The sequence below is a fragment of the Lutra lutra genome, chromosome 3, assembly GCF_902655055.1.
Source record: "Lutra lutra chromosome 3, mLutLut1.2, whole genome shotgun sequence".
NCBI lineage: Eukaryota > Metazoa > Chordata > Mammalia > Carnivora > Mustelidae > Lutra > Lutra lutra.
This window is the reverse complement of record NC_062280.1, coordinates 32282747-32303307: the sequence shown is the minus strand read 5'-3', so window position 1 is coordinate 32303307 and position 20561 is coordinate 32282747. Positions and strand designations below refer to the sequence as shown.

The 20561-nt window shown below is 45.4% G+C and overlaps 1 protein-coding gene across 1 annotated transcript; it reads left to right on the top strand.

Moving 5' to 3' along the window:
- Positions 1–12929: 12929 nt before the first annotated feature.
- Positions 12930–16376, top strand: LOC125094676 (RING finger protein 223). Its single transcript, XM_047720095.1, has 2 exons — positions 12930–13060; positions 13528–16376. Exon 2 carries the CDS (start codon positions 13643–13645, stop codon positions 14642–14644), a length of 1002 nt encoding a protein of 333 aa, XP_047576051.1. The 5' UTR covers positions 12930–13060; positions 13528–13642; the 3' UTR covers positions 14645–16376.
- The last annotated feature ends 4185 nt before the right edge of the window (positions 16377–20561 follow it).

Genomic DNA, 20561 nt, shown 5'->3' with positions numbered 1-20561 from the left:
GTTAACCTGTGTTTTCCTGCAGTTATTTTCACGGTGCCACATAAACAGTGGACCACAGTTAAAACGAATAATGGGAAATGAAGTATCTTCTCCAGTGGCAGGTGCAATATTATATGCTCCTGATTTATAAGCCCTCCTCAATTTTTCTTGAAAAACAGCAAAAGAACCAACTTAATTTTGCCAATAATTCAGTCACTTCTTTTTCAGTTTACAAATCACCTTTTTGGGGTAATAACTCTGTCAGTTCAGGACTCTGGCCTTCTCTCTCCTTTTACTCTGGACAACATCTGGGGCCAAGGAAGACAGAGGCAGGAGGTAGAGAGGAGCAAGTGGGTCCTTGCTGGCCTCTCCTCAGGAGACCATCATTCCATCTTGGTCCCTGGTGCATCTGAGGCTCTATTGCTGGGGCTTCCTCTCTCAGATCCATCTGCCTCTTCCCTCTCCCAACCACAATCTCCCTTTGGACTGTCTCAGACACATCTGCTCCCCACTCAGGCTCAGGAAGTTGTGTGTGCTCTCCTGGAGTGCACTGGGGCATCAGGCGACTTGAAACTGGGGGGGGGGGGGGTAGAGTGAGCTGTGTCTAATTCTCTCCACATGGAACTGCCCCTGCCCCACTGCGACAATATACTTTGGAGCTTTGGGGTGCAAGCCCCCCTCTTAGGGGCTTGGAATCCTCCCAGGAAATGCTCTAAAAGTGAGAAATAAACATACACATCCTGAAATCCCCTAAAATATATCTATAGGTTACTACTACGCCCACTCCAGTTTTTCAAGTTCAAGAGGGGTTCAACAAGAAAAGCCTTTGCAAATGTGTCTGAACATTCTTTTTCTGCTCTCCCTTCTTTTCAAAGCTTTTCCCCATATCTTAACTGGAGTTCTTCCAGAAGTGAACCAGGAAATAAGATAAGAGTGTGATCCCAAGAGAACACCAATAAGAGGGGTAAGAACAGGAAGCAGAAAAGGGAAGCAGCCGCTAAAGGGTGCTCTGTAGAGACAGTTCCCACTATGAGTGTCTGGAGCTTCACTCTGCTGGGGAAACTCTGAGAGCAAGGAGAAAGCACATGCCCCAGAATTCACTTGCCTGAGGAGGGATGAGGGAACTGGTGTAGGAATACACCAGGTCTCATTATTCCTTGGTGAAGGGCTACTCCAGGGGGCATTAATTCAATACTCTAGGCAGCAAAGGAGGCTCTTGTTGAAGGAGAAATTTCCCAAGGATGGAAATGTGGATGCTGGACTCCTATGACAAAAACAAACAAACAAAAAAACAAACAAACAAAGCAACACAACAAAAAACCTGCTTTTACATTATTATATATATTTTTAAAGATTTTATTTATTTATTTGACAGAGATCACAAGTAGGCAGAGAGGCAGGCAGGGGCGGGGGGTGGAGGGTAAGCAGGCTCCCTGCTGAGCAGAGAGCTGGACACAGGGATCATGACCTGAGCCGAAGGCAGAGGCTTAACCCACTGAGCCACCAAGGTGCCCCTACATTATTATATTTTATGGCCAAGTTTCCTAACTGGTCTACTGCAGCCCACTGGTGGGCTTCTCTCAGCTCTTCTGCAGCTGAGTGGGGGCTGGGGCAGATGCAACGTAAGGACTAGTCAACAGTTGTGAGCAGCTTTATTGAGGCTGCAGAGCTTATATGTTCAAGAAAATAACAGCCCCTAAAGATGTCTGCCCCCGAATCCCAAGAACCTACGCATATCTTACTTTACACACCTGCAAAAGGGACTTTGCAGTTATAGAGTTTGACATAGGGAAGGTGTCCGGGATTATCTAGGAAGGCCCAGTACAATCATGGGGTCCCTTTAAGGAGGAAGCAGGAGGGTCGGAATCAGAGTTGGAGGAGATGTGAGCTTGGAGGGAGGTGGCCATGAGGCAAGGAATGAGGGTATCTTCCAGAAGCTGGAAAAGACAAGGAAATGGATTCTACCCTACAGCCTTCAGAGAAATACAGCTTTGGATTTTAGCTGAATTTACCCCATGGCTTTGGGGTAAACAATCTGGACTTCCCTGGTCTGTATTAGCACACTTATTGTGAAATGGGAGTAGAAAAACAAAGAAACTGCCAAATATTGCTGCGAAGATCTACAAATTTGAGGGCAGAAAAGCATTTTTCAAATTTCTTAATTAAGGAAAAAAACATTTTAAGACACAAGAATCTGATGTTCTGACCTATCTCCCATCTTGTTTAGGACTGATTCTGTTTTTCGTTGGGGCACAGACACTTGACAAGCCTTGGTGATGGCCAGCTGACAGAGACCGACCATAATACCAATCACTCTGCCAGCTGGGATAAGCTCTGGGACATTAGACACTTCCTAGGTTTGCATAAACAATGGGAAATACACAGGATTAGGAACCCCAGAAGCCTCTGGCTTTTCTCTTTTTCTTTTTTTTTTTAAAGATTTTATTTATTTATTTGAGAGAGACAGTGAGAGAGAGCATGAGCGAGGAGAAGGTCAGAGAGAGAAGCAGACTCCTCGTGGAGCTGGGAGCCCGATGCGGGACTCGATCCCAGGACTCCAGGATCATGACCTGAGCCGAAGGCAGTCGTCCAACCAACTGAGCCACCCAGGCGTCCCTGGCTTTTCTCTTTTAAGGGGCAGCTCGAATAATCACATTTAGAGAAAGCTAAAACTTTTTTTTTTTTTTTTGATAGAGAGAGATCACAAGTAGGCAGAGAGGCAGGCAGAGAGAGTGGGGGAAGCAGGCTCCCCGCTGAGCAGAGAGCCTCATGCGGGACTCAATCCCAGGACCCTGAGATCATGACGTGAGCGGAAGGCAGAGGTCTAACCAACTGAGCCACCCAGGCGCCCCTGGAAAAGCTAAAACTCTCAAAAGCAACTACTAAGAATCCCTGGGGAGTACAATAGATGTGCATTTTCTTGCATAAACTACAGTTTAAGCTGAGTATTAAAACACCAAAAATCCAATGAAACAACAAAATATATGAGGGAATGGAGTGAATTTATTATGTTAACTACAAAACCTACCTGATTATTCTTTCTTTACTCATATCTTGCTGAAACAAAATTAAAACAAGCAACAGGAAAAGAAATGGTTTTATACTTATAATAAAGTTCTTGAAGAGAAAAAAGTTATTCTTTTTGAAAAAAAAAAAAACTCCTCCTTCATAAACAGAAATATTGACAGAATAAAAGCAGTTTCTTGGGTGATAAAATGGTTTCTAAATAACAACTCAAACTGTCAAAGGATAATTAATGCCTAATATAATGTAAATCATCCAGTTAACACATTTTGCATATTGCATTTTTCAAGGATGATGGTCTATAAAAATTCCATTATTTTTTATTATTATTCTGAGATTTAGTCTTAGAGAATTAATCCAAAATTACAGCCAAGGCTATATGTTGAATATTTTAACTGCCACAGAATCTATAGGAGCAAAATATTCTACCCAAATATCCACTGATGAAAGAATGCTTAAGAGGGGTGCCTGGGTGGCTCAGTCAGTTAAGCGTCTGCCTTCGGCTCAGGTCATGATCCGGGGGTCCTGGGACCAAGCCCCACACAAGGTTCCCTGCTCTGCAGGGAGTCTGCTTCTCCCCCTCCCAGTCCTCCTGCTTGTGTTCCCTCTCTCTCTGTATCTCTGTCAAATGAATAAATAAAATCTTTAAAAAAAAAAGAAAAAAGAATGCTTAAGAAAATTATGGTAGAGGAGGGGCGCCTGGGTGGCTCAGTGGGTTGAGCCGCTGCCTTCGGCTCAGGTCATGATCTCAGGGTCCTGGGATCGAGTCCCGCGTCGGGCTCTCTGCTCAGCAGGGAGCCTGCTTCCCTCTCTCTCTCTCTCTCTCTCTCTCTGCCTGCCTCTCTGTCTACTTGTGATCTCTCTCTGTCAAATAAATAAATAAAATCTTTAAAAAAAAAAAAAAAAAAGAAAATTATGGTAGAGGAGCACCTGGGTTGTTCAGTGGGTTAAGCATCCAACTTTTGGTCTTAGCTCAGGTCTTGATCTCAGGGTCATGAGTTCAAGCCCCACATTTGGGTCTGGAGCCTACTTAAAAAAAAAAAAAAAAAGGAAAAGAAAAGAAAATTATGGGAGAGTAATAGGATAAAAAATAGGATAAAATAATAGTAATAGGATAAAACGTTAATCACCCATTTAAACTCACTTATTCTTGGGGCACCTCTGTGGTTAAGTGTCTGCCGTGGGCTTAGGTCATGATCCCAGGGTCCTGGGACTGAGCCATGTGGCAGGCTCCCTGCTCAGTGGGGAGTGTGCTTCTCCCTCTGTCTCTCTCTCTCCCCTTGCTCATGTTCTCTCTTACACACTCTCTCTCTCAAAAAAAAAAATAAGTAAAATCTTAAAGAAAAAAATCACTTTATTCATTCAAAAATATTTTTTGAGTGTCTACTGTGTGCTCGGTACTAGTCTAAGCATTGCGCTAGGGCAGAGCACAAAACACAAAAACCTTACCCTCCACAGACTTTATGTGATTATGAGGAGGGACAGACAGTAAACAAAACAGCTAGTTAAATATATGACATGTGTAAGCAGGGCTGGCTTCTCAGGCTTGTGACAGGGTCCTGTACCCAAAAGGGCTTCCCACTTGCTCTAATGCTCTCTGGCAAGCTTCTTGACATTCTGTTTTTAAAAGGATTTTATTTATTTATTTGAGAGCGAGAGCCTGAGTGGGGAGGAGCAGAGAGGAGGAAGGAAGGATCTGAGTAGACTCTGCACTGAACACAGAAGCCCCATGTGGGGTTCTATTCCCCCGACCTCGAGATCATGGCTTGAGCAGAAACTAAAAGTCAGATGCTTAACCAACTGAGCCCCCTGGGCACCCTAAGCTTCTTGAAATTCTTAATAATTTTTAAACAAATGTTCCACATTTTCAATTTGCATTGGGCCCCAACGATTGTAGCTACAGAATGAAATACAGCAGGGTAAGGACAGGAAGTGGGGAGGAGGTTCCAAGTTGGGATTGGATGGTCAGCAGCAAGCATCACTGTTACTGTATTTGAATGAGGATAGGAAGGATGTCCTGATTATAAAAAGTATCAATATCATGGAAAAATGCTTATTGCATAGTTGTTAAGTTAATGATTGTTATTGACTAAAACATGTACGCTGGAGCTTTTGGATTTAGGACAAAAGTCCTGGAAACATCCTTGGAAACTGTTCTCAGTCCCTCGCTCCCCACATCCAGGAGTGCCGCCAGCCTCGTGTTCATGTACAGGACCCAAGCAGTCCCAGGGAATTGAGCACCTTCCTCTATGTAGTTTTTTTTTTTTCTTTTAAGGTTTTATTTATTTATTTAACAGAGAGAGACACAGCGAGAGAGAGAACACAAGCAGGGGGATCGGGCAAAGGGAGAAGCTGGCTTCCCGTTGAGCAGGGAGCCCACTGCAGGGCTCGATCCCAAGACCCTGAGATCACAACCTAAGCCAAAGAGAGATGCCTAACAACTAAGCCACCCAGGTGCCCCCTCTATCTAGTTTGTTAACCAGAGTCACCTACTCAGGTTACCTGTTTCTAAACTTGCCCTCTAATCTATTCTTCACACAACAGTGATAGTGATTCTTTGGAGACCTAAAGCAGATCCTGTACTTCTCCCCTCAGAACCCTTCAGTGGATTCTCATTTCATTCTAATTAAAAACCAAAAATCAGTGTGCCTGTGTGGCTCAATGGGTTAAGCCTCTGCCTTCGGCTCAGGTCATGATCTCAGGGTCCTGGGATCGAGCCCCACATTGGGCTCTCTGCTTGGCAGGGAGCCTGCTTCCTCCTCTCTCTCTGCCTACTTGTGATCTCTGTCAAATAAATAAATACAATTCTTTTTAAAAAAAAACTTTATTGGGGCGCCTGGGTGGCTCAGTGGGTTAAGCCGCTGCCTTCAGCTCAGGTCATGATCCCAGGTCCTGGGTTCAAGCCCCACATTGGGCTTTCTGCTCAGCAGGGAGCCTGCTTCCTCCTCTCTCTCTGCCTGCCTCTCTGCCTACTTGTGATTTCTCTCTGTCAAATAAATAAATAAAATCTTTAAAAAAAAACTTTATTAAAAACCAAAAATCATTAAAATGGTGTGCAAAGCCCTACATGATCATCTCCACTCTGACACCTACTGTGGCCTCATCTCCTGTCCTTTCCCCTATTTTCACTTTACTCCTGCTATTGGCTTCCTTATTGTTCCTGGAACATATCAAGTATGCTCTTACCTCAGGACCTTTGAACGTGCTCTTTACTTTGCTTGAGGCACTCTTGGAGTAGCACATGGTTCTATCCCTCACTTCCTTAGTGTCTTTGCTCAAATATCACTTTATTATGTGGACCTTTCTGGCCTCTTTATTTAAAATAGCAACCTACCCGTTTGACACCCTAATATTCCCAGTCCTCCTTTCGTGCTATATTTTATTTCATAGCAGTTTCCACTTCTTTTTTTTTTTTAAAAGATTTTATTTATTTATTTGACAGAGAGAGATCACAAGCAGGCAGAGAGGCAGGTAGAGAGAGAGGAGGAAGCAGGCTCCCTGCCGAGCAGAGAGCCCGATGCCCGATGCGGGGCTCGATCCCAGGACCCTGAGATCATGACCTGAGCCGAAGGCAGCGGCTTAACCCACTGAGCCACCCAGGCGCCCCGCAGTTTCCACTTCTTAATGTTACCTATTTATTTATTATTGCCTACACACACACACATACAAGAATATAATCTTCATGAGGGCAAGCATTTTGTCTGTTTTCTTCGCTGTGTGTTTTACATTGTCCACCTGCAAAAATACTGTCTGATACACAGTAGACACCATAAATAGTAATTTGAATGAATAAATCAAATTAAAGTGAAGTAAAGTACATATTACTATTACAACTATATAAAACACATGCCGAAGTGAATAAATTCAATGATGGAATAGCTATGCTAAAGTACTGGGTTATAGGTTGTTTTAAAATTGTCTTTTCTGGGGTACCTGGCTGGCTCAGTCAGTGGAGTGCACAACTCTTGATCTCAGGGTTGTACGTTCAAGCCCATAGAGATGACTTAAAAACAATAATAAAATTCTCTTTCCTGAATTTTCTTTGAAGTAGTTGAACAATTTCTATACATTTTTAAAAATTACTACTAATTGCACATCATAAAAAGTATTAAGATATTCTAATGCAGTAAATACTAAATCTAAATTAGTTTCCTTGTAAGGCTTTTCAAATCTTGGTTACTGGATTTTACCTGAACTGATAGGGATGCGAGGTAAGCAGACATGTCTTAATCCCAGGGATGTTAGTGGTCTTGTGATTGCAAATCTCCATGAATTGACCACATTTTTTAAAAATAAACGTTTTATTTTAGAATAGTTTGAAATTTACAGAAAAATTACAATGACAGCATAGAGAGTCCCATATACTCTGTACTCAGTTTCCCCTATGATTTATATCTTATGTTAATAGGCCACATTTATCATACCTAATGAACCAGTATTAATACATGGTAACACGAAATCCCATGATTTATTCAGATTTCCTTAGTTTTTGCCTAACGTCTTTGTTGTTGCTGCTCTGGTATCCCATCCAGGATACATCACATTTGGTCATCCTATCTCCTTAGGGCCCTTTTAAGGGCTGTGACAGTTTCTCAGACTTTCCCTGTTTTTCATGACCTTGATAGTTTGGGGAGATCCTGGCCAGGTGTTTGATAGAATATCCTTCTGTTGGGATCTCTCTGATGTTTTCCCATGCTTAAACTGGGGTTATGGGTGTTTGAGAGGAATATCACAGAAAGTGCCATTCTCCACACATCATATCAAGGGTACATGTGATCAGCTTGACTTATCGCTATTGAAATGAACTTTGATCACCTGGTTGAGAGAGTTTTCATTACGAGTTATTTCTACTTAGCAAAAAAGAAATGATAATTTCCCTTAAAAAAATCTTCTGGGTTTTTAAAAAAAAATTTTTTTTTTAAAGATTTTATTTATTTATTTGACAGAGCGAGAGATCACAAGCAGGCAGAGAGGCAGGCAGAGAGAGAGGAGGAAGCAGGCTCCCTGCTGAGCAGAGAGCCCGATGCGGGGCTCGATCCCAGGACTCCGAGATCATGATCTGAGCCGAAGGCAGCAGCTTAACCCACTGAGCCACCCAGGCGCCCTAAAAAAAATTTTTTTTATTTACTTATTTATTTATTAGAAAGAGAGGGAGAGCACGTGTGCCCAGAAGCGAGGCGGGGAGGGGCAAGGGAGGGAAAGGAACAAGCAGACTCCATGCTGAGTCCTGAGCCTGAAGAGGGGCTCAATCTTATGACCCTGAGATCATGACCTGCGCTGAAATCAAGGGTCAGATGCTTAACCCACTGAGCAACCCAGGCACCCCAGAAAAAGAGTATCTTTTGAATCACTGCAGATTAGGCCTGTTTGGTTAGCTTCTTTTCTTGACATGTTTTGGCACTTACCACGGACTAGGCACTGTTTGAGGTTGAACAAAGATTAACTCATTCTGACCCTGCAACAACTATATGAAGTAGATACTACTCTCCTATTTTACAGGAGAGAAAACTGAGGCACAGAAAGGTTAAGTAACTTTTCCAGGATTACACAGCTAGTAAGCAGCTACTAGTGTTCTTAACCACTAGACCATACACTCTCTACACAACAGGATAAAATTTATCACCATAAATGGAATACATTAATTCTTTAAAAGTTACATTTTTTGCAGTATATAGAACAATGAGATCTAGTGCTAAAGTAACCTTTTAATTGATACAGGTCTCTCCTGAGAGTCAGTACCAATTCTGGCCCACCTACCACACCCAAGCTCAACCACCCAAGGATACTCCTGCCCTGTATTGACTGTGGACCATCCAGCTGTCTACGGAATTAAGCCCAATCCTCCTAGCACAGCATTCTGGGTTTCCCTCGACAGTGTCCTACACACTGCATACTTTCTCTGAAGCAGGCCACTAGCCATGCCCTCAACACACTGCTTTCCCTGCTGCTGCCTTGAATGCCTTTCTCTCTGCATTTTTCTAAACCCTCTACAAATCACTGACCATAAGCCTATGGAAACCTCTTAACTACCTAGAACAGAAATAACTTCTCTCTCCTCCTTATTCCCAGCAGACCTTGTCCCTGGACCACAAACTTGCCTCATTCTGCCTCCGAGTTCTGCACACATTTAATATCCTCTATTAAAGTCTTAGTTTCTGGAGGCCAGGTGCCTTATCACATGGTAATAACGCCTGCCAGAGCAGGACCTCAATAATGTCTAATTGAATCAACCCGGCTTCTATCTTAAAATGTCAATTATTTGATTGACTCATCTACTATTTGCTTCTGAGTGGCATTATCTGGCTATACATCTATTCTTCCAATATTGCCAATAAGACTTCACTTTGTCCTCATATTTTATACACGACTTTATTTATTACAACTAACAGATCAATAACACATGGTTAAATTCTTAGGTCAGGGTTCCTCCTCCTTGTCTTTCTGACTGAGATGCTAAATGTATCTCTATCTCTGAAATGATGGACGACTAGGTTTAGAATTGCTCTGTTGCTACTGGTTTGTCACCTTGGGCTGGTGACACAAACCTTCTGGGCTTCTCTCATAGGGTAGTTGTGAGGACTGATGAGATCAGGAATAGCAACACCTGACAGAAACAATACTGAGAGGTCAGGGGTGGGGATGCCTGGGTGGCTCAGTGGTTTAAGCCCCTGCCTTTTGCTCAGGTCATGATCTCAGGGTGCTGGGATCGAGCCCCACATTGGGAATCTCTGCTCAGCAGGAGGCCTGCTCCCCCCTGCCTCCTGCCTGCCTCTCTGTCTACTTGTGATCTCTCTCTCTCTCTCTAATAAATAAATAAAATCCTTAAAAAAAAAAAAAAGGAGAGAGGTTGGGAACTCTGTGTTATGTGTAGAACATACTCAGTCTTCACAACAGACTTATGTCACTACTCATCTCCATTTTAAAGTTTGGAAAACGGAAGCACAGAGAAGCTAACTAGCATATCTAATGCCACAGAGGAGGTGAGGAGGAAAGCTTAGCATTTGGACCTAGGATGATTAATCCTAAAACTAAAACATTGTCTCTCTAGATGGTTGATGGAGGAAATATATGTAAAAGAGTACCTGAGACTAGTGGTGTCTTTCATTTATTGAGGTCTTCAGAAAGAAAACAATTCAGCCAATACCGAGTATCTAATATATTCAAGGCTTAAACAAGATTCACAAGCAAAGCCAATTCAAACCCTGATGTGAATATTGAGATCCTTCTTTCGACTTAAGATCCGTTTCAACACAGTTTTCACCACAAAGAAAGCATAATTCCTACACGAATGACCAAGCTTCACTATTTATTGCTGCAGGTGACATGGTGAGCACTGGGCCTTAACAGCTCATTAAGGCGGATGCCTGTGGCCTACAGCATCCAAACTCACACTCTTCAGGTATGTTGTGGCTTCTCATTGCACTGACAAAAGCCCCCATGTGACACCTTTATGAGACCTAAAAATAATTACTGGCCCTAGGATGTAAATGATTGGAGATGCTGGGTCCCTTTAAAAGCCATCCAAACACAGAGAGTAAATTCTAGCATTGCTAACTGAATCCTGGCCAATTGCTTATGATCCCATCAGTAGAATGTACAGACCTCTCAAAGAGGGTGCTGGGGTATCTAAGGGACCATGAGCTGTAGAAAAAATGTTGGTAGCTGCTAAATAATTACTTCCGACTCCAAGGCTATCTTCGCTTGTACCAGTTAAAAGCTGGAGAATGTTAGTTCTTTTGGTGTCCCCATAACCAAATCTGTGACTTTGGTAGAGACCTGTGATTCTCCAGCCAGGGTAATTATACCCCCCCAGGATGAGTTTACACTGGGAATGGGCTGATACTGACATCAAGTGGGTAGAGGCCAGGGATGTCACGAAACATCTGACAATGCACAGCTCAGCACCACAACAAAGAACTCTCCAGCTCAAAATGTCAATAGTGCTGAGACTGAGAAACTCTGCTCTAGCCCCATGCTCTATTTCTCCATTCTTCCATCCAGTGCTGAGAATCCATAATCAAATGAAAATTCAAAATCTTCCATTGTTTTTGCCCAATGCAGACATGTGGACTTTCAGAACACTTTTTCCATCCCCTTTTGGCATGGAAGCTGCATGGAACTGGGTGGGTGGGAAGGACAAGACATAAATACACACTAGTTCTCCTATTTCTGTGCTTATTTTTTCCCCATGCCCTGTTTTTAAATGTTTCCTACATCAGCATTATGTCTCATCTCAGTAAGGGGCGATCAAGGCTTAAGTAGAATAGGGGTGCCGGGGTGGCTCAGTGGATTAAGTATCTGCTTCAGCTCAGGTTATGATTTCAGAGTCCTGGGATGGAGCCTGAGTTGGACTCCCTGCTCAGTGGGAGTCTGCATCTCCTTCTGCCTCTCCCCCTGCTCATGCTCTTTCTCTCTAAAATAAATAAATAAATAAATAAATAAATAAAATCTTCTAAAAAGTAAGAAATAAAAAATTCAGAAAGGGCTTGAGTAGAAGAACCCAGCTTAAAACTGCACATAAAATGCATGATTCTAGGGGTGCCTGGGTAGCTCAATTTTTAAGTGTCTGCCTTTGGCTCAGGTCATGATCCCAGGATCCTGGGATGGAGTCCTGCATTGGACTCCCTGCTCAGCAGGAAGCCTGCTTCTCCCTCTCCCACTCCCCCTGCTTGTGTTCCCTCTCTCTGTCAAATAAATAAATAAAATCTTTTTTAAAATGCACGATTCCAGGCTCATCACAATCATACAGCTCAAGGAGGGAAAGAGAAGGACAGGCACCCAGTTCCTTCACTGAGTGGATGGTTTGCATAACTTTGTAATATTCCAAGGCCAGATGAGGGCCTTCTCCTGATGTCCCATCATCCAGTCCTCTGCTCATCATAGCCCCCATCACAAAATGATATATTTTAAGAAGAAAGAGTTTCACCCCAAATCATATTTATAAAATTTGAAACTAGGAAATGGAAAGCTAAAGGGGTCTTTAATGAGTTTTCCTAAGATCCCTCACACTTAAGACATCTATCACATTCATTATTCACCAACAGTAAAAAGAAAATTTACTTTCAAATATCATGGAAACTTACTAGTTGTTTATGACAATTCCTGCATTGATGGCTTCTCAGTTTCTTTTTGTCCTTTTCCTTCATCTGCTTCCCCGTTCATTTGTCCTTTCCACAAACATTCTCTGGAGCATCTTACTGCCTTCCGCAGAGAACCTGGAGAAAAAGTGGAAACATTCCCATCTCTTAGGAACCCAGAGAACCATCCTCTTCCTGTCCCTTCTGGTTCTCTCTTCACGGGGGGGGGGGGGGGGGGGGGGGGGGGGGAACACGTCCAACCTGGAAAAACAGGGAACAGAACTTTGTGGTTAGGAATATCTGAACAGTACCTTTTGGATGGCCCCCCCAAACCACTAGTCCTATATTCTACTGGGTGTTCCTTCAAGAAATACTGCTTCTTGCTAACCTGCCCAGCGCGGCTTCCATTAGTTATAATAAATCAGGAAGATCTATCCTAGGTTACTCAAGAAATTTTGGGCTCTCTACATTTGCATATTAAAAGTTTAAGTGGAGGAAGGTGGCAAATGGTGCCAGGGGCTAGTTTAACCTGGACTTTAAATTCCGCAAACCTGTCTGACAATAACATTTCCCCCTGCTGCTTCCATAAACGCCTGCGCACCAGCGAAATAGCTACCTCCTCCCCTGTGGTCAGCGCCAGAAAATATCCCAAGACCTGGCTATGAGTCTGTCTCCGTGCCTCCTTAAATCTCAACAGGCAATATTTCGCGGGGAAAGAAAGATACAGTTTAGCTCCAAAATTTCCTCCAAATGGTGAGATGAAAATGCCAGCCCGCCGCTTCCAGCCTGTGAATGCTGCAGGGTTACCGGGGCTTTGCTAATCCAAGTGGAAAGTGTAAATATCTGGTTGATTACTGGCTTTCGCCCTTGGACAGAGAAATGAGATCATGATTTTCACCAAGGACAGGAACCAACGCTGCCTCCGCCGCTGCCCAGGCTGCTGCTTCCCCTCCCTGAGCGGGTCCCGCATTACATCACCGGTGAGCTCTTGCTAGTGGGGGGAGAGGAGGCTTCGCCAGGGACTCAGCCCCAGACCAAGGGGAGTAAACACGGAATAAGAAGGATAAAGGGGGAGGAGGGCGAGGAAGCGGAACAAGGAAAAAGGAGGACCAGGTTTCCCACCACCACCCGCTGTCTGCAGGGGAGGGGGAGGGGTGTGTGTGCAAGGGCGCCACATCCTTAAGCAGCCGCACCCCAAATTTCGTTCCTGCACCGCCCCCCCCCCCAGCATCCCTTCACTTCCAAGTCCAAGTCCAACAAAAATTGACATCCAAAGGGACCAGGACAGTGGCCTTGAGAGGCTTAAGAGTGACGGCAGAGAGACGCCGGGGGACTGGGAGTGACCGAGGCGCCCGCGCCTCGGGGCAGCGGGCAGGGAGGGGGTGGGAGGGGAGGCGGTCGCCACTGCGCCCCCGCCCGGCCCAGCTAGCGGTGCCTCCCCCGCCAGGCGACAGCAGCCCGAGGCGGGAGGCAGAAGCGCCTCCTCCCCGCCGGGAGCCGAGGCGGCGACCGAGGGGGAGGAAGGCGCCTCACCTTGCCCCCGATGAGGGGCGGATCATGCCATGGCAGCGCCGGCGAGCGACAGCGGCGGCGGCGAGCGAAGCCCAAGCAGCAGACCGGGGAGCTCGGCAGGAGCCGGGGTCGCCGCGGCGGGAGCCCGGGACAGCGGGGACGCGGGAGCTCGGAGCGCCGCGGTTAAGGTCCCCAGCCTCCCTCCGCTCGAGGACTACGAGTGCAAAATCTGCTACAACTACTTCGACGCGGACCGGCGCGCGCCCAAGCTGCTGGCGTGCCTGCACACCTTCTGCCAGGAGTGCCTGAGCCAGCTGCAGCTCCGCGCTGCCGCCGCCGCCTCTGCCAGCGCAGCGTCTGAGCGCCCTCTGCGACCGCCGCCCTGGCACGGCCCGCCTGGCGCCATCGCGTGCCCCGTGTGCCGCCACCGCACGCCGCTGCCCGACAGCCGCGTGCACGGCCTGCCCAACAACACCAAGCTCGCCGAGGCCTTCCCGCTGGCCCTGCGCGCGGCGCACGACCCGCTGCCCCAGGACCGCCTCCCGCCGCTGCCGGCGCGCCGCGCCGCACCCGCCGCCGCCCCGACCCCGGCCCCGCCGCCGCCGCCAGCTGAGGACACCGCTCCCGGACCCCGCGCCCGCGCGGGCCTGCGCGCCCCGGGCGCCTACGAGAGCTGCCAGAACTGCAAGCGCGCCGCGCTCACCGCCGGCTGCGTGTGCGTCGTCTTCTCCTTCCTCTCCATGGTGGTGCTGCTCTTCACCGGCCTCATCTTCGTCAACCACTACGGCGGCGGCGGCGGGGGGGTACCTCCCGGCGGCGGGGCGCCCCCTGGCGCTGCCCCGGCAACCGGGTCGCCCTCGCCTTCGCCCGTGGGGCCTATCTGCCTGTCGGTGGCCAGCATCCTGGCGCTCTTCTCGGTCGTCGTCACTTGGGTCATCTGCTGGCTCAAGTACCGGCCCGACGGCGCGGCCGCGGGCTCGGCTGGGGGCGGCGGAGGTGGCCCGAGGGCGCGGGCTGCGGCGGGAGGCGGCACGCGGAGGAGCGACACGTAGCCTGGCCGCAAGCCGGGCCTCCGCCGGCACCTCCAGCCCCGCGCCGCCAGAGGGGAGGGGGGTCTCCCACTCCGCGCGCTCGAGCTTTGCCCTTTCCGTGCGGGCCCCGGACGCCCGGCCACCTCCGAGCCTGGCTGTCGCGCCTCTCCGGCCTGCCACGCCCCGCCTCCTCCGCGCGGGGTCGGAGAGGGAAACCGAGGAGGCGGGGATCCTGCCGGGGAGTCCCGTCTCCACAGACTGTGCAAGGTCAACAGCCCTTCGCGCACCACCCTCGTCCTCGCTAGAGTGCACGACCGTCCCTCCCCAGAGCCCGAAGATTTGCCAAGAGGAGGGCAAAAGAAGTGGGACCCCCGCCACCCGGCCTGAGAGCTGGTTTTCCGGCGGCCGCGACCAGAGAGTTTAAGGGAAGAGGTGCGCGCGCGCACGTCTGCGGTTGTTGTGAAAGGACTTCTATTGTCCAGAGTAAGAATGAATGAGATGTCAACGTGAGGGAAGGCTTTCCCTGCTTCCTGGCGGTCCTGGACCGCGAAGGAGCCGAGGCGCCGAGGGCTAGGTCCACCGCCCGGGGGCACCAAGCGGGAGAGAGGGGCGGCGGCCCGCGGCAGGGGCTCGCAGCTGGGCGACCCCCCACCCCCACCCGGCAGGTGCGCAGCGCGCGTGCGCGCCCGGGCTGCCGCCGAGTCCGCGGAGTGGAGAGGTGGCGGCTCGAGCTAGGCTGTGGGTCCTGCAGCTCCTAGCCCGGCGGAGCGCAGAAGTCCCATCTCCTGGAAACTTACGGTGGTTTTATTCACGTCGTTACTACCAGGAAGTCACTTCATCTTCTGTAACTGGACTCAGGGAGCTTAAAGAGCCCGTTCTCTCTTCTCCTCTCAAAACTGACTTACTGTTGCCCCCACCTGGAAGATATTGAAAGCTATTCACGCAGAATATAAGCTGTAGGCTTCCTCCGCCTTTTTTTCTTAATTTCATTTTTCTAAAAATAATTTATTTTAGGATGTATTAATCTGGAAATTTTGTGCATTGAAATTTCCAGGAAAGTGTTTGATAAACAGTAATATTTCTCCCATACCTCCAGTCCAAGTACATTTCAAAAATAAAGAGCAGAAAATAAAGGCGTGTTGGTAATTGATTCAAGATTTTATACTGTGAAACAACTACTGACTTTCAATTATCTGATAAAATAGAAAATAGCTCCCCAAAACGAAACTTACAAGTCTTAACTGACAAGTCTTTCTTCCTTTGATTACAAATATATATCACACTTATCAGGAAAATATTATTTTGAATTTAACTGTTTTGTTGGAAATCACTGAGATGTTCACACTGGTCACATTAGATGAAAAAGAATACGTATCTACCTGATTTTGTAACTAAAAAGCTGAGTTGCGAGTGTATGTTGCAAGTGGATTAGATGCCTTTTTAAAGAAAAAAACACCACTGTTCCAAATGTATTTTATATGAAAACGTTCTATATTCCATCTTTTGAAATTTGGAATAAGACAAAGTTTTCATGTCTAGAAATCACAGAAGCTATTGAGGGTATGCTATTATTCCTCATGTGTTTATGCAAGCTGTCTGCATGATATCCTGACACTATTCTATTAACTGAATTTGAATGGAGCATTTGTGTCTATCATAGAGTGAAGTAATTTATTGGTCATTGATAAGTGGTATGGCTGCAATTTAGGAATTGCAATATGGTGTGTTTTATCTCTGCACTGTCTTAATAAAAACAAGAAGCATTTATAGAAAAACTTGTCTTCATGCTCCAAATTATTCGTATAGCACTTTTCTTGAAATAGACATTCCCATCCAAATCCTAATTTCACATTTTGAATGGGGCTGAGAGAACTAACTCACACATGGGAGGAACGTCCATTGCTAGGATGGGCATTTTATGGCATTATTTCTAAGGTTTAACAGGACTCCTGAAGGGCAAGGGAGATCTGTTGTATTTTGAAAGAAGCAGCAGCTTACCCACCCACTAATATAACGTCCACTAAAACTAAACTCTGTTGTCGGATTTTGTTCTCAGTTTCTGATGAATGCTTTCAGGTTCCTAATGGTTTTATGTTCCTAATACTAAGAGGCACATTTCAGAGACTAGTTTTGATTTGTTTATACCTCCGACAAATGACTTGGGTTACTTCTACGTTCATTTTTATCTTTTACTTTTTGTTTACTTCCAATGCTGAGGTTGTTTGTATTCACCACTGTTTTGCTGCGCAAGTGTATCCACACATCTACTGTGCATGTGTGCTAGTAACAGAACTTGGCTTTGTGGATGTAACAATGTGTACATGTGTGCACACACGTTTGTTATTTCACTCCCTCAAACTGGCAACCTGGAAGTCTGTCTAAAGTTACTCGGGGACCAGCTTGCTTCCTAGAGAGTTTATTTATGTTCCACAGAGATAGATACACCAATAACCTAAAGTGAATTATTCCTCGTAAACCAGAAAGATATCTGAATTGCCTCAGTCACAAGACAAGCCACATTTCGCTTCTTTCATAGGCTGCACATGTAAATTTCTTGTAATGAGAAATTTGAGTTAGAATTATTTTATTTATTTATAAATTTATGTATTTGACAGAGAGACAGCGAGAGAGGGAGTCTAATCAGTGGGAGTGGAAGAAGCAGACTTCCTGCTGAACAAGGAACCCGATTTGGGGCTCAATCCCAGGACCCTGGGATCAGGGCCTGAGCGGAAGGCAGCCACTTAAGGACTGAGCCACCCAGATGCCCTGAGTTAGAATACTTTAAAACAAATTAGTTGCAATTAGTAGTTCAGTACCTAAACAGGGTGAAGTTTTTTGTTTGTTTGTTTCCTTCTTTCTTTCTTGGCTGACTTTGTATTATTGCTAATTTCTGCCTTCCTTATCAGGAATTAAATGACAGATCATGGAACATGTTTGGTCAATTTCCAGTGTCCCCCATTTTGCATATGTGCTTTAGTCATTCCTACATCATGTGAGAAGTCCTGGTACACCAGCACCTTAGATAGACAAAACGGGAGTTTAAAAAGTAATTGTTGAAATGGTCAGTGAGTTGTAGAGAGGGCTCCTGGTGGCAACGGAGTGCTTTTCTCCCTTCTCATGGAAATTCTCATCTTCTTGTAAGAGCTTGACTCAATTCTGGAAACATCTCCAGCTCATGGGTGTTAACTGCCAATAAAGTCGCTATAAAAAGCCAGCCCTGGTCTGGTTTGCACACCTGCTCAAGAGCTCAGGATTTCCATGGCCCAAGGAATGAGAAATTTGAGCTCTACTTAGGTTCTGGAGCTGCAGGTCAGAGTTATCATTGTGATTCAAACGGTGTCCATATCTAGAAAGAACACTGATGGGAGGTCTAAAGACTGGTAACAGCACCGGGAGATGTGAGTCAATAGGGACTCTCTCCTTTCTTGGAAAGACTTCGGCAATTAATTTAATCCCTTTGAGACTTGGACTTGTTTGCTACAATATGGGACACCAAGTATCAGCCCTGCTTTCCTCAGTGGGGTGGGTTTCAGGACTTGTATGCACAAGAGGACATGTAAGTAGAAATGCTTTGGAAACTGAAGTCCTGTGTGGATCCATGGCCTTGTTTTCCTTCAGATTTCCTAGGGTCTAATCTGACCTCCCAAGAAAGGTCTGCCCCCACCTCTCTGTTGCAAAGAACTACCCATCAGTTTTATTTTCTTCTTAGCACTCATTACTGTCTGTAGGGATCTTCTTTCATTGTTACAGGCTTTATCTCAAACTCCTGCAAACAGAATGCAAAAATAAGAGCGGAAACCTAGTCTGGTCACAGATTTTCCCATAAAACCTTACTCGGCCCTCAGCATATGGTAAGTGGCAGATAACTAGTCTGTTGACTTGACTGCATGGGAGCCCCTGGACTAGAATGTTAAGCAACTTGGCTCCCCTTACTCAAAGTACCACTTAATAACTCAACAGAACCTTCGGGGCTTAGGTAAACAGTTGCTTCCCCCACCCCTCCCCGACTTCATAAGGATTTTTGAAAAGTGAAAAAATATATCAGACAACCACTTTGATTTTTGAGAAAAATCAGTTCATCACAGTGAATATCTTCGGTGCGTTATATTCGGTGACAGAAGGCACCGGAGAGATTGAAGAGCATTTTGGCCTCGATTTCCAATCATTTCCTGCATTGTGAGGTTTTGAGATGTGACTCCCTTCGCACCTGCATTGATGGGACATGTTCACGTTGCAGTGAAATTTCCCACAACGTTGAATCTAAATTTCTCATCATTTGTTACTTTCCGTTTTAATCCTTCAGTCTTTGCCATTTTGAATAGCTTATCCTTCGCTGATTTGTTAAGTTTATAATCTTAATAGCTGAGTAATCCCCATTAGTCTGGGATCCAGATCACCCTCTTTAATCATTTCTTTCCCATTAGCTAATATTTGTGTGTTAAATTTCTGCTATGATGCAAAGTTGATTAAATTCATGTCTTAGGAAATGAACTGCATCCCTGCTACGTATGCATTTACATTTTTTCCCCTTGAAACCATCTGTTTTTATTGTATGTGTTACAGTGTAAGTTTGGGAATATCTAATACTTACTCCAGGAAAAAAAAAATTCTGAAATAAATGCTAAGAATGACGGTGGCCAGATCTTAATCTGAAGTCCTATGAGTGAAGAAAGTGCGAGAGAGATTTTATCTATCTTTGGCGATCGCTTTTGATTGTCCATTTAAGAAAATTTTGGTATGTATACCGTAAGCATGTTTCTCTCCATCATTCAAACTTTGAGCTTATGTTCTTTTATGCAAAACTAGAATGTGCAAGTTTTTTCTGTGATAAATTTACCACCATTCCTGATTATAAAATTCATTCGTGGAAATAAAAGTATTCAATATCTAATTTCCAAGAATATTCCTAGGAGCTCAGGAAGAATGTGCCCACTTCCTTTAGAAAAAAAAAGTCTTTGCATGTAAAATTGGATTATCTTTGGTTTAGAAATACCGCATCTCCATGGGGTGGAGTGGGGGAATGTTGACGTGAGAAGAAAGAAGTTATGCAAAAAGCTTCTCCTAGCTCCTAATATCAAAAAAAATTTTTTTTCCAAATAAAGAGGAGAGGAAGTGTTTAATCACTCAAGGACAGAACACTATTATTTTGACAGTTACTATTTCAAAAACCACGGCAATTCCTGGGTAGCTCAGATATCTCTTAGCACAATGACGGAATTATCCGCATCATATAGAAATAACACATTTATACATCTGTGTGTGCATTTAAAAATGTTTTATAGTGAAACTTAAGTGGTCAAGAACAATTGCACCTGACTTGTAGTTTGGAGGAAGGATTAACTCCAAGTGAGAAGTACACAGTTACTGCTTAGGAAGAAGGTTTGGGACCAATCTCTGCAAGGCAAATGATTTGCCCACAGAGCTCATTTCTTATTAAATTCACACACAGCAAACTATTGCCTGATGGGAACCTTAGCAGAAGTTCTCAACGCTGACCACTGGTTGGAATTACCTGGAACTTGGGAGAAAAAAAGAAAGAAAGCCAAAGTGCTCGACTGGCCCCCAGAGACATGTATTTAATTGGCAGGGAGGGAGGCGCATCAGTATTTTTAACAGGCACCCCAGGTGATTATACTATGCAGCAAGATTTGAAAGCCATTGTATTTCACAAGGTTTTTATTGAAATGCGAACTTCTCCTTAATCTCACTTTAATGAACTAAACCTCACCAGGTTTCTTAGAAACTGGGAGATGGTGGAGCAATGCTGGGATTTTCCAAGTGGTCATGATTTAGATAACTAGTTTGGATAACTATGCAATCGTTGCTTTGGTCATTGATTTCCCCCCACCCCCACTCCTGTTGACTTTGTGTTCCCTGGAAAGTTAAGCAAATATTTGCATCCCCATTTGGAGTGCTGTGATCTTTCCTAACGAGGGCG

Coding starts and splice junctions, on each gene's coding strand:
- LOC125094676 (XM_047720095.1), top strand. CDS start 13,643: ATGGCAGCGCCGGCGAGCGACAGCGGCGGCGGCGAGCGAAGCCCAAGC.